This window comes from Hyla sarda, chromosome 4, assembly GCF_029499605.1.
Source record: "Hyla sarda isolate aHylSar1 chromosome 4, aHylSar1.hap1, whole genome shotgun sequence".
NCBI classification, from domain to species: Eukaryota; Metazoa; Chordata; class Amphibia; order Anura; family Hylidae; genus Hyla; species Hyla sarda.
Genome location: NC_079192.1, coordinates 164,837,507 through 164,851,597, shown reverse-complemented (window position 1 = coordinate 164,851,597; position 14,091 = coordinate 164,837,507). Strand labels below are relative to the sequence as shown.

The window sequence follows — 14,091 nt, the reverse complement described above, 5'->3', positions numbered from 1 at the left end:
TAAGTGAATATCTTGCAGATTTCAAGCCACAGAAAGAGGAAGCAGAAGGTTAAAGGAGTAGTCCGGTGCACACTTTTTTCATTGTATCCCATCCGGGTTGCAAAATAAAAGAAAACACACTTTATCTTACCTGCCAACGAGCCCCCGGAGCTCCGGTACAGGTGTTCGGTCCCTGGGCTGTATTCTTCTTACTTCCTGTTAGCCCGGCACGTCACACGGAGCTTCAGCCTCCGTCACACGGAGCTTTAGCTTCAGCTTCAGCTTCCCGCCTCGGCCAGTGATAGGCTGAAGCTCTGTGTGACGTGCCGGGCTAACAGGAAGTAAGAAGAATACAGCCCGGGGGACCGAACACCTGTACCGGAGCTCCGGGGGCTCGTTGGCAGGTAAGATAAAGTGTGTTTTCTTTTATTTTGCAGCCCGGACGGGATAAAATGAAAAAAAGTGTGCACCGGAGTACTCCTTTAAACTCCATTCTTGTACAGCATGCAGTCTCCTGTTACCTGATGATCAGCATGGAGACTATTGTAGTATATGTCTGGATAAACTTCAGTCTTCATTTTCCAAGCCTGCAGTTAAGTTATGTGATCCACCTTTGGAATCTAATGCCTCATCTAATGTTTGCAGCAGGTGTGCACCTGAGCGTGGTCTGACTGTAGTAGCAAAGGATTTCTTTGAATGGTTTAAAGATCATGTGCATTCTACTACCTTTGAACCCAAAAGAAAGAAGGCTAAGCGGCAGCAGCTGCAGGAAGATTTTTCAGCCCCCTCTACTTCTGGTTCATCTAACCAGTCGCAGTCTCAGGACTCTTCAGACTCAGATGTCATTGTGGAAGATTTTTATCTCCTTAAGAAAAATGCTGCAGAAAAATTTATACAACCTGTTAAGAAATGTGTGGAATCTAAGGAAGAACAGGAGACTGCTCAAGACAAGAATAACCTGTTTTATTCCCCTAAGAAAAAATCCAGTGTGCTACCAGTTCACCTAGTTCTAAATACCATCATGGAAAGAGAGTAGAAGAAGCCAGACAGGCGTCTTGACCTATGTCCAAGATTTAAGTCTGTTTATAGACTTGATCCAGCAGCCTCTGAACAGTGGCAATCACCTTTCAAAGTGGATTCAGCTATTTCTAAGCTATCCAAAAGATCATTTTATCCTTCTGAGTCTATTTTACTTAAAGATCCAATGGACACTCTTCTGCAGAGATCACATTGTAATCTTGCAGCATTACAAAAAAGGCCATGTCTTCTTTTCCAGTAGCTAGGGCCTTGAGACTTTGGTTAAGCGACTTGTCTGCTGATATACAAGATGGCGAGAAGATCTCTTACATCAAGTGTCTTATTTAAAGATGGCGGCAGAGTTTTTGTGCAACTTTCCTCTTGATGTGGTCAAGATTGCAGCTAAAAACAGGCTTTGGCCAAGTTGACCAGAAGGGCCATTTGGCTGAAAGCCTGGACTGTCGACGCATCCACAAAGCAAACTTCTGCTCTCTTTCCTTGGAACAAGGAAGGCTGATGAAGTCACATCTGGATAAAATCCTGGCAGAAAAGAAGAAAGATAAAGCTCTTGCTCTTCCTCAGACCTTCAGAAACAGGCAATCCAGATTTCAAAGTAATAAAGGAAAGACGTCCTTTCGAGGACGAGGGAATCAAGAGAGGTCTAACAGACGTTTTCAAACCTGCTTCCAAAACAAAGGGAAGAAGAAGCAACCAGATACCAGTGAGCAGAAATCTGAATTCTGACATCAAGCCTGTGTTAGATGTAGGCGCAAGATTGCAGCACTTTGTCGCAGCTTGGGAAGAAGCCACCTCAGACATTTGGGTGTTAAATATCATAAAAAAGGGTTACGCCTTGGAGTTTCTACACCAACCAAGGGAAAGATTTCTGGTAAATCAGGCAGAAGATTACCAGCATTCTATTTCTTCTACAAGAATTTCTCCAGAAGGGGGCATTAGAATAAGTACCCCCGGAAGAAGAATTTTCAGGGATCTACTCTAGAGTATTTCCAGTCCCCAAACCAGGAAACAAGTGGTGTCTTCTTATAGACCTGAGGTTCCTCAGCCAACATCTCATAAAATGAAAATTCAAGATGGATACTACAAAATCAGTCCTCACTATTTTGCATCAAGGAGAAGTCATGTCATCCATAGACCTCAGGGATGCCTACCTGCACATCCCCATTCATGCCAATTCCAGGAAATTTCTCAGGATTGCTATCCAGACAAAGTCCAAATTACTACATTATCAGTTCTGTGCTCTACCTTTCGGCCTTTCTCCAGCACCTCATATATTTACGGAGGCCATCATAGTCCTTGTCCCTTCATTAAGACTCCAGGGTATGAAGATTATACTGTACCTGGACGACTGGCTATTCATTGCTCCAGCTCCAGAAACTTTAAGAATGCATCTTCAGCTGGGTCTGGATTTACTCCAGAAGGTAGGATTTATCCTAAACCTTCAGAAGTTGGAACTGACCCCAACCACACCTATTCAATTTCTAGGAATGCGGATAGATTCAAGATCTATATAGGTTTTTCTTCCAGTCCACAAAGTGGATCAGATTGTTCTCAGAATTTGTCACACAATCTCTGTATCCAAGGAAACTATTCGCTCCGCCAAGAGCATGCTGGGATTTCTCACGGCCTCTATAGAGGCAGTTCCATGGGCCAAAGCCCACTTCAGAGAATTTCAAGGAGAAATCCTTAATTACTGGAACAGAAATCCAGCCTCCCTCTCCTCCAGGATGTCACTGTCGGGCAGACTCGAAAGTGGTGGAAGAACAAAGAGAATCTGCTAAAAAGGCAAAAGTTTCCATTTCTTCCAACACACTGTGATACCGACAGATGCTTCTCTGATGGGTTGGGGTGCTCACATAGAGAAACGTTGGATACAAGTTCAATGGTCACCAACAATAGATAGCAGATCTTCCAACTTTCAGGAGTTAAAGGCAATACAACTAGCCTTGTGCCACTTTGAGTCTTTTCTGCTGAAGAAGCATATACTGATCCTGACCGACAATGCAACCTCTGCGTTTTATATCAACAAGCAGGGGGACACTTGCAGCAGAAGTCTTCAGAGTCTATGCAAGCAAATCATGACATGGGCCGAAGCTGTGACCAACAACATTGCATATCAGTGGAAGCAGCAACATTACAGGAAGACGTTATTACCATCAGAATGGGATGAACTCCAAATATTTCAGGATGATTGTGCAAAGATGGGGATGTCCGACCTGGGATCTAATGGCAACCAGAAACAACAGGAAAAGCAGATTTTTTTGTACTCACCGTAAAATCTCTTTCTCGTAGCCTTCATTGGGGGACACCTTACTGATGGGTATATGCTCTTGCCACTAGGAGGCGCTGACACTAGGAAAAAAAAAGTAGGCTCCTCCCTAGCAGGATATACCCGCCCACTGGAAGTGAGGTAATCAGTTTTGTCACAAAGCAGTAGGAGAAGCCAACAAAGTCAGAAGTCCGAAGGACCTCGTAAAAGAATCATGGAAAGACCCAGAAGACCCAGAAAAGATCATCCGGACAAAAAAGGAGACATGGGTGGGTGCGGTGTCCCCCAATGAAGGTTACGAGAAAGAGATTTCACGGTGAGTACAAAAAAAAAATCTCCTTTTCTCGGTCGCTCTTCATTGGGGGACACCTTACTGATGGGACGTACCAAAGCAGTCCCCAAGGGTGGGAATAACAACCACTAGAGAAAGGGAAACAGTCAGAAACTGAACCCACTTGACTGTAAGGCCTGCAGACAAGACCCTAGGCCAGAGATAACCGAAGCCCAGAAACTGGGCTCCCGGAAGATCCCACGTCCATGGAGATGGAATAGGATACCAAGGAAAGGGACCGTCTTATGCAGAGACTAAACCTACGGTCCACATAGAGACAAGAAAAAGGTCAACTAGGAAGCCAGCCAGGCCAGAACCATCCGGGAGGAGGAAGGAAATCAACCTCAAGGAACACAGAACCAGACAGAGGGCTAGCCCGGCTGGGAAGCAAAAATGGAAAAAACCCAGTCCAGAGCTGACGGATCTAAGAGAACATGGCGGAACAAACACAAGGAAGTGCAGCATAAGTCTGAGCAGAAGGTGAGCACCGAAGGTGGAGACCAGAAAAAAAAAAAAAGAGTAAAAAGGTAAAAAAGACGGAAACTGGCTGTAGAGAGGTCTGGTGCATAAGAGCAATGAACCGAATATCAGGAAACCCGAATCGCCTGTCCCAGAGGCCCGTCGTGAGCACCCAGAAGGTGAAATTAGCTTGACTGGTGCAATTCAGATGACCAGAATGCCCCCCATCCCGGGAGTACAAGTACCCCAAAAGAAGACAGATATGGGAACTGGAGGTTACCAAGTCACCAGAAAGACGTACACAGAAGTATGAACGGTCAAGAAGGAGCGGAAGACCCTAAAAAGGAGCATCCCAGAACACCAGAGCGGCCGACATGGGAAATTGGAGGTTACTGCGTCTCCTGGAAGACTTACACCTGAAGGGGAAATGAAATCCAACAGCTGCAACACGCTCTGGGAGACCAGCTTCAGTGGCGAGACAAGAAGAAGTGCGGTACAGAAAGACCGCCCAAAATGGAATCACAGAGAAGTCCGGGCAGGATCGCCACCCCTGCCCGAGACCTCAACCATCACAAAGGCCCAAAGAACCATGAGGGCAAACTCAAAAAAGAAGGTACACCACAGCAGTTGAGGATAGCATCCAAGCCGAGGAGACTAACCAGAGTTGGACCCCAGCGGTCAGAGAAGACCAAAGCACTCTGAAGCAACATTCCATCAGGACGGGAATGGAGGGAAAAAACAAAAGGGAACCCAGCAGAGACTCCCAGGTATGGGCCCAGGGAGGTCACTCTAGAAGAATGTGGTGTCAGTGTCGCACAACCGACACAGTCAAAAGCTATTACCTGTGCGAAGAGATTGGGAGAATTGCAAGCTCTATCTTCTCGTGAGCCCTATTTAAGAATTCTTCCGGATGAAGTGAGAATTAGAACGATTCCATCATTTGTTCCAAAAGTGCCTTCCACCAGTAATGTCAATCGGGAATCTGTGCTTCCAGTCTTCTACCAAGATCCGGTTTCTGAAGAAGAGCAGCGTTATTATTCTCTTGACGTTAAGAGGGCTCTTACCTGTTATCACTCAAGAACTCAGGAATTCCATAAAGATGAGAATCTATTTGTTCTATTTTATGGCTCTAGAAAAGGTATGAAGGCGTCAAAGAACACCTTAGGGTGGTGGATAAAGATGGCCATCTCAAAAGCCTATGTACAAGATGGTAAGGAACCTCCTCATCCTTTGAGAGAGCACGCCACAAGAGCAACAACTACTTCCTGGGCGGAGAGACAGTGTGTGAATCTGTTGGACATCTGCAACGCAGCATCCTGCTTGTCAACGTCTACCTTCGTCAGACATTACAGGCTCGACACTCAGGCCAGTAACCCAGCCTTCAGCACAGCGGTATTGTCTGCAGTTAAAGAAATCTGTCTTCTCTTTAATTTCGTTGTTATATCCATACTGTGCTGCCGTTGGGATGAAGAAGAAAGTTGGAATTTTACTTACCGATACTTTGTTGGAGTCCGAAGGCAGCACAACTTACGTCCAACAATAAAATTTTATTTGCATGGAGTTTAGTCTTTTTATTACACAATTGGTTCTGCTACTGGACTCCCTTTTATGGATTGTTAATGATTATTAATTGTCTAATTATTTAAATGTTCTAGGTGGGCTGTCCTAGTTGGGAGAAATGGGTTCTGAATATCCATACTGTGCTGCCTTGGGATTTTTACGGTAAGTAAAATTCCAACTATACTGAACAGTTTTTCATCCGGCAATATTGGATTTTAGACAAAGAAAACCTGAGCAACCCTACTTTTATTGAAAGAGAACCTATGACCAGGCTTCATACTGTGCGAACCACTGGACTGCCCTGGTAGACAGCCAACTTATTAACTATGAATCTGCTGTAACGCAAAAGCATTTCGGAGTGATTCATATACCATTGTACAGAGGGAGCCTTTCAGTGTTTCATGCTGCCTGTGGTTTGGGCAGAATGAAAGATGACATTTTTTGGCTGAAGAATTCAGAAGACAATTTGCGAACAGTGGGAAAAGAGCTGGGGTTGTTGACATCACACAAATTAACTATTTGATTGGCCACATACAGAGCCTGGAAGCTTCTTTAGTTATCTTCGCCAAGCAACTAGAAAAAGTATCACAGGAAAAGGTTATAAAAGTTTTGCAAAATGTAGTGCATCAATGATAATAAAAGATAAAATATCTTCTGTTAGTCAATTAAATTCTCTGAGCAGGTTAGTATATCAGGATTTCATTTGCCGATTGGAGTGTCTAAAGGGTTCATCCAAACATTTATGTGGATGTTCCTCTTTATTGATCATCTATGAAGACACAGTGTCATTAGTGGTACAGGTCTGTTGTACAATAAAAGATTTATTCCCATTATCAGAAATTATGGAATATCACTAAAATATGCCATTGCTTGGTTGTCATTGGGTCCATTTGTAGTACCCTGCACAGCGGATGGCCAGATTGCGGCTCGCTGGAATATAAGCAAGAAGACCTCAGTTCCGTCACTCTTACAATTAACGGGGGTCTCAAACGTTGGACTCCCACAATTATAATGTTATGGCATAACCTAGTGATATGAAAACACAGTGGCCCTCATTTACAAAGACTGGAGTGTCGGTTAGGTTTTTTTTTCAGTGTACTCGTCTTTTTTTTCCTTGTGATTTACTAATCTGTCGCATGTGTCTTTTTTTTTTGTGTCGCACGATATTAAATTCTGTCGCACAGGAATAAAAAGTGACGCACTGGAAAAATAAAAATTAAACCAAATAAATAAAGTAAAGTTACTCTGCACAAGGATGTAAATTTACATTCATGATTGTTAACCCCTTCAGGACCAAGCCCATTTTGGCCTTAAGGACCAGAGCGTTTTTTGCACATCTGACCACTGTCACTTTAAACATTAATAACTCTGGAATGCTTTTAGTTATCATTCTGATTCTGAGATTCTTTTTTCGTGACATATTCTACTTTAACATGGTGGTAAATTTTTGTGGTAACTTGCATCCTTTCCTTGTGAAAAATCCTAAAATTTGCTGAAAAATTAGAAAATTTTGCATTTTTCTAACTTTGAAGCTCTCTGTTTGTAAGGAAAATGTATATTACAAATAAAAAAAAATTTTATTCACATATACAATATGTCTACTTTATGTCTGCATCATAAAATTGACGAGTTTTTACTTTTGGAAGACACCAGAGGGCTTCAAAGTTCAGCAGCAATTTTCCAATTTTTCACAAAATTTTCAAACTCACTATTTTTCAGGGACCAGTTCAGGTTTGAAGTGGATTTGAAGGGTCTTCTTATTAGAAATACCCCACAAAAGACCCCATTATAAAAACTGCACCCCCCAAAGTATTCAAAATGACATTTAGTCATCATTTTAACCCTTTAGGTGTTTCACAGGAATAGAAGCAAAGTGAAGGAGAAAATTCACAATCTTCATTTTTTACACTCGCATGTTCTTGTAGACCCAATTTTTAAATTTTTACAAGGGGTAAAAGGAGAAAATGTATACTTATATTTGTAGCCCAATTTCTCTCGAGTAAGCACATACCTCATATGTCTATGTAAAGTGTTCGGCGGGCGCAGTAGAGGGCTCAGAAGGGAAAGAGCGATAAGGGGATTTTGGAGAGTACGTTTTTCTGAAATGGTTTTTGGGGGCATGTTGCATTTAGGAAGCCCTTATGGTGCCAGAACAGCAAAAAACCCTCACATGGCATACCATTTTGGAAACTAGACCCCTTGAGGTACGTAACAAGGAATAAAGTGAGCCTTAATACCCCACAGGTGTTTCACGACTTTTGCATATGTAAAAAAAAAAATTTTTTTTTTTCACTAAAATGTGTGTTTCCCCCCAAATTTCACATTTTTCCAAGGGTCAATAGCAGGAAATACCCCCCAATATTTGTAACCCCTTCTCTTCTGAGTATGGAGGTACCCCATAAGTTGACCTGAAGTGCACTATGGGTGAACTACAATGCTCAGAAGAGAAGGAGTCATATTTGGCTTTTTGAGAGCAAATTTTGCTCGGGGGGCATGTCGCATTTAGGAAGCCCCTATGGTGCCAGAACAGCAAAAAATACCCACATGGCATACCATTTTGGAAACTAGACCCCTTGAGGTACGTAACAAGGAATAAAGTGAGCCTTAATACCCCACAGGTGTTTCATGACTTTTGCATATGTAAAATAAAATAAAAAATTTCCACTAAAATGTGTGTTTCTCCCCTAATTTCACCTTTTTGCAAGGGTTAATAGCAGAAAATACCCCCCAAAATTTGTAACCCCATCTCTTCTGAGTATAGAGGTACCCCATAAGTTGACCTGAAGTGCACTATGGGCGAACTACAATGTTCAGAAGAGAAGGAGTCATATTTGGCTTTTTGAGAGCAAATTTTGCTCGGGGGGCATGTCGCATTTAGGAAGACCCTAAGGTGCCAGAACAGCAAAAAAAAAACCCACATGGCATACCATTTTGGAAACTAGACCCCTTGAGGAACGTAACAAGGGGTACAGTGAGCATTTGCCCCCCACTCGTGTCTGACAGATCTTTGGAACAGTGGGCTGTACAAGTTTTCATTTTCATGGACCACTGTTCCAAAGATCCGTCAGACACCTGTGGGGGGTAAATTCACACTGCACCCCTCATTACATTCCGTGAGGGGTGTCGTTTCCGAAATGGGGTCACATGTGGGGTTTTGTTTTTTTTGCGTTTGTCAAAACCGCTGTAACAATCAGCCACCCCTGTGCAAATCACCTCAAATGTACATGGTGCGCTCTCCCTTCTGGGCCTTGTTGTGCGCCCCCAGAGCACTTTGCGCTCACATATGGGGTATCTCTGTAGTCGGGAGAAATTACGTTACAAATTTTGGGGGGGCTTTTTTCCCTTTTACCTCTTGTGAAAATGTAAAGTATAGGGCAACATCAGCATGTTAGTGTAAAAAATAAAAAATGTTTACACTAACATTCTGGTGTAGACCCCAACATTTCCTTTTCATGAAGGGTTAAAGAAGAAAAAGCCCCACAAACCTTGTAACGCAATTTCTCCCGAGTACGGCGATACCCCATATGTCGCCCTAAACTGTTGCCTTGAAATACGACAGGGCTCCAAAGTGAGAGCGCCATGTGCATTTGAGGCCTAAATTAGGGATTTGCATAGGGGTGGACATAGGGGTATTCTACGCCAGTGATTCCCAAACAGGGTGCCTCCAGCTGTTGCAAAACTCCCAGCATGCCGGGACAGTCAACGGCTGTCCGACAATACTGGGAGTTGTTGTTTTTCAACAGCTGGAGGCTCTGCTTTGGAAACAGTGGTGTACCGGACGTTCTTATTGGGGGAGGGGGGCTGTGTAAGGGTATGTGTATATGTAGTGTTTTTAACTTTTTATTTTATTTTGTGTTAGTGTAGTGTAGTGTTTTTAGGGTACAGTCACATGGGCGGGGGATTACAGCGAGTTTCCCAGCGCAAAATTTGCTGCATCTCAAGATGCGAGAAACCCACTGTAAAAGCCTCGCCCATGTGAATGTACCCTGTACATTCACAGGGGGGGGTGCATCAGCTGTTGCAAAACCACAACTCCCAGCATGCATGGTCTGTTAGTGCATGCTGGGAGTCATAGTTTTGCAACAGCTGGAGGCACACAGGTTAGGGAACACTGAGTTAGAAACAGACAATGTTTCCCAACCAGTGTGTCTCCAGTTGTTGCAAAACTACAACTCCCAGCATGCCCAGACAGCTGAAGGGCATGCTGGGAGTTGTAGTTCGGCAACATCTGAAGGGCCAGATGTTGCTGAACTAAAACTCCCAGCATGCCTGGACAGTCAGTGCATACTGGGAGTTGTAGTTTTGCAACAGCTGGAAGAGCACAGATTGGAGACCATTATACAATGGTCTCCAAACTGGGGCCCTCCAGATGTTGCAAAACTACAACTCCCAGCATGCATGGTCTTTTAGTGCATGCTGGGAGTTATAGTTTTGCAACAGCTGGAGGCACACAGGTTAGGAAACACTGAGTTAGAAACAATGTTTCCCAACCAGTGTGTCTCCAGCTGTTGCAAAACTACAACTCCCAGCATGCCCAGACAGCTGAAGGGCATGCTGGGAGTTGTAGTTCGGCAACATCTGAAGGGCCAGATGTTGCTGAACTAAAACTCCCAGCATGCCTGGACAGTCAGTGCATGCTGGGAGTTGTAGTTTTGCAACAGCTGGAAGAGCACAGATTGGAGACCATTATACAATGGTCTCCAAACTGAGGCCCTCCAGATGTTGCAAAACTACAACTCCCAGCATGCCCAGACAGCCAAAGGCTGTCTAGGCATGCTGGGAGTTGTAGTTTTCAGACTCCTAGAAGCAGCAGTGAAGATCTTCACTGCTGCCTCTGAGGACTACATACTTACCCGTCGCTGCTCGTCCACGTGGCCGGTCCCGCGCTGCTCCTCGGTCCCGCCGCTGGATCAGGTAAGTCCGCCGGTCCCCTCCTGTTCCCCCCCGTGTGCCGCAGGTCCCCGCGAGCCCCCGCAGCCTTCGTCCCCCGTTCTGCCCGACTTCCAGGGGCGGGCAGTGCGGGGGATCTGAACTTTCACCCCAGATCACTGTGATTGGTCCACAGGGACCAATCACAGTGATCGCTGACCAGGACCATCAATTGATGGTCCTGGGGGTGAAGCAGAAGTTGTCCCCTGCTGGAAACAGCGGGACTTCTGCCAGTTAACCCGTGCGATGCTGCGCATCGCCGGGTTAACTGAATGTCATTTATAAACGCCGGGATGCGCGAACGCACTGCACAACCCGGCGTTTATATATGACATTCTGCGGGAAGGGGTTAATTGGTTAACAACCAAAAAGTTTTTTTTTAAATATATATATTAATAAAATATATATATATATAAATTAAAAAAATCTATTACATAATTTAATCATAAAAGCGTTGAGGGGTTAAAAATGCTTATAAAGTATAAAACAAGTAATTTAATCATGAACCACAATGGTCAGCTGTCCCTTCCTCAAAAACACTCCATTTTTCCATTTTCACTCGACCCCTGGGCTGTCGGTTTTTCAGAGTTGAGAAATTTCACAATTACTCCGAGTGATTTTTCTATTTTGTCGGGTTAACACCCATTTTTGAGTAAACCACGCCCATTTTGTAGGTTAAATTAAACTCTCCGAGTGTTTTTGAAAATGCAGGTTGTGCGCCTAAATTTTGGGCGCAGATTTGGTCGCACGCGGGATGCGACCAAATTTTGGGCGCAATAACCGAGAAAAATCGTCAGTTCTCCTTTAGTAAATGAGGGCCAGTGACTCTCAGAATAGCTGCTGTATTATAGATTTTCCAAAAGTATGTCATTATGTTTACCTGAGAGCATGTAAAGGTAAAATCAGGATATTCGGTCATCAGTTGTATAGCAGTAACCCAACTGCGGGCACATTTTCTAATGGTTTCTTCATATGGCCACAACCAAGCTGGTGGAAATTGGGAAAATCCATGTTACGGTATGTTAGCCACAGTTAGTTATTCATCGGCAGACTTGTGGCTGTTTTGCCATTATTTCCCCCCAAAGCAACAACCACCACTTTTTTTTACCCTTTATTTGGTAAAAGAAAGTTGCACTACTAAATTAACCAAGAAAAGACAAAAGGCTAGATCACATTTAGAAAGGAATAAACGGGTATTTAATGTTAACAACATTACATCTCAGGGAATCACTGGCCGAGGTGGGACATTGCTGCGGCCTACGATTCGCATAGCTGCAGTATGACACATTGGGCACGGATGCCTTCCGAAGAGGACACCTCAAGCTGCAGCTCAGAAAGACAATCGCATTGGGGGAACTGGAGCAGGACATCATGAGGACTGCCAGAGTACTTGAAGTAACTGGAAGTTTATTTCTTTATACACAATGTTCATAGTTAGAAAAAAAAAACAAACTACTGTTGGAGATCTTTTTTCTATAACAATCATAACGGAGTTACGCTTGTCTACTGCATCACTGTCCATGAAAATTCTTTAAGAATTACTGTAAATTGTTCTCCACATGGTAAATACATGTACTTAATCATGATTTTCATAAAAAAAAAAATTAAGCCCCATTTCATAACATAAGAATTAATTACCTGAATCAATGTGGCAGTGCCCCATGGCATGGATAGTGTGCTGGCTGTCACCATTTTTTTGGCTGAAGAATTCAGAAGACAATTTACGAACAGTGGGAAAAGAGCTGGGGTTGTTGACATCACACAAATTAACCATTTGATTGGCCACATACAGGGCCTGGAAGCTTCTTTGGTTATCTTCGCCAAGCAACTGGAAAAAGTATCACAGGAAAAGGTTATAAAAGTTTATAGGTTGGTATATCAGGTTTTCATTTGCCGATTGGTGTGTCAAGTTTTTCTTTCTTTAAAAGGGGTACTCCAGTGGAAAACAATCTTTTTCAAATCAACTGGCTCAAGAAAGTTAAAACAGATTTAATCCTTCCAGTACTTATCAGCTGCTGTATACTACAGAGGAAGTTGAGTTGTTCTTTTCTGTGTGACCACAGTGCTCTCTGCTGACACCTCTGTATCAGGAACAGTCTAGAGTTGGAACAAATTCCATTAGCAAACCTCTCCTGCTCTGGACAGTTCCTGACATGGACAGAGGAGTCAGCAGAGAGCACGGTGGTCACACAGAAAAGAACTATAAAACTTCCTGTGGAGCATAAAGCATCTGATAAGTAATGGAAGGATTTCGATTTTTAATAAAAGTAATTTACAAATTTGTATAAATTTCTGGAACCAGTTGATATGAAAAAAATTGTACCCCTTTAAAAGGTGTAAAGTAGAGTATAAAAAAAAAAAAAAAAACTTCTGTAATATAACTTTACTAAAACAATTACTACTTCTTTAATATGCTTTGGACATTACCAGTAAAAGCCAACACATGGTTCTTTGTTGCCACTAATATCTGTGTAAGGAAATGAAGGGCCGTCAGCTGATGCCCTGGTCCCCCCCCTTACTGCTTGCTGTGTTAGAGGTTGCAGAGCACACAGTGGTAGTGGAACAGAGCCGCCCTAGTGTCTTCTAATAGCCCTCTAAATTCTCAAGCAGAACATAAGCTGCTGCGTACCTTCTAAATAAATCAACTTAGTAATGTGAGGAATATACCATTTTTTATGTGTTCCCGAAAGGTACAAAAAACATGTATTTAACAATAAAGATATGAACTAATAAAATAAAGATATAAACTAATAGGTGACTTAAAAGCTTCTCACCCTGGCCATATCATACAGGATCTCAAAGTCCAGAAGCAGCTCATGTACATCATCGTTGAAAATAGCAAGCTCAGCTTTTTGTAGCGCAAATGTTTTCTTGGGATCAACAGGAGCAATCATACTTCCTTTACCAGCCCCAAAAAGACCATTACAAGCCATCTCGATGTACAAGGTCATGCTAAAAATACAAGGGTAAGTGTAAAAAAAACCAAAAATAAATAAACTAAACAATTAAAATTATTTAATATTTCAGCAACTCTGCTACAGTGTCTTGGTGATACAGTTGCATGACAATTAGATAGGAGGTCCTACCTATTGACAAGTCACTTGCAGCCACATTCTTTAAATGTATCTTACCTATGTGGATCCTCTTCTTTCAGATGGCGAGATAGAATAAAGCTGGTCTTCTCACCCTCTTTTGTTAAACCCTGGATACAGAGCAATACAATATTATTACGTTAAAACGCACTGGAATATCGAATACATAATATTAATATACACAGAATGCATTTATTCACACTGCTTAAATTTAGCAAACAAAATAAAATAAAAAAGACAGCTATACTATAAAGATATGGTATCCAATATACCTGTATATAGAATATATAGAATACCTGTCATCAAAAAAAATGTTTTATATGTTATAGATCATTCCATATAAAACAACTTTTTTATTTTATTTAAGTTTTGCATATAAAGATAACAAACATCGCCAATCTGGCGACATAACATAAACAGAAAGAACAGCACCTCCC

The 14,091-nt window shown here is 42.6% G+C and overlaps 1 protein-coding gene across 2 annotated transcripts in view; it reads right to left on the bottom strand.

Annotated features, from left to right (window-relative positions):
* The window catches only part of MAN2C1 (mannosidase alpha class 2C member 1), a 65,473-nt gene that overhangs the window by 40,223 nt on the left and 11,159 nt on the right, over positions 1-14,091 (bottom strand). For both annotated transcript variants that reach the window (XR_008892528.1, XM_056572590.1), the window contains exons 4-7: positions 13,694-13,764; positions 13,337-13,514; positions 12,201-12,390; positions 11,443-11,549 (exon numbers count right to left, since the gene is read on the bottom strand). Coding sequence is in view for 1 of the 2 variants with exons in the window: in XM_056572590.1 (XP_056428565.1) it covers positions 11,443-11,549; positions 12,201-12,390; positions 13,337-13,514; positions 13,694-13,764 (546 nt within the window). In the remaining variant the exon portion in view is untranslated. The remainder of the gene's footprint in view (positions 1-11,442; positions 11,550-12,200; positions 12,391-13,336; positions 13,515-13,693; positions 13,765-14,091) is intronic.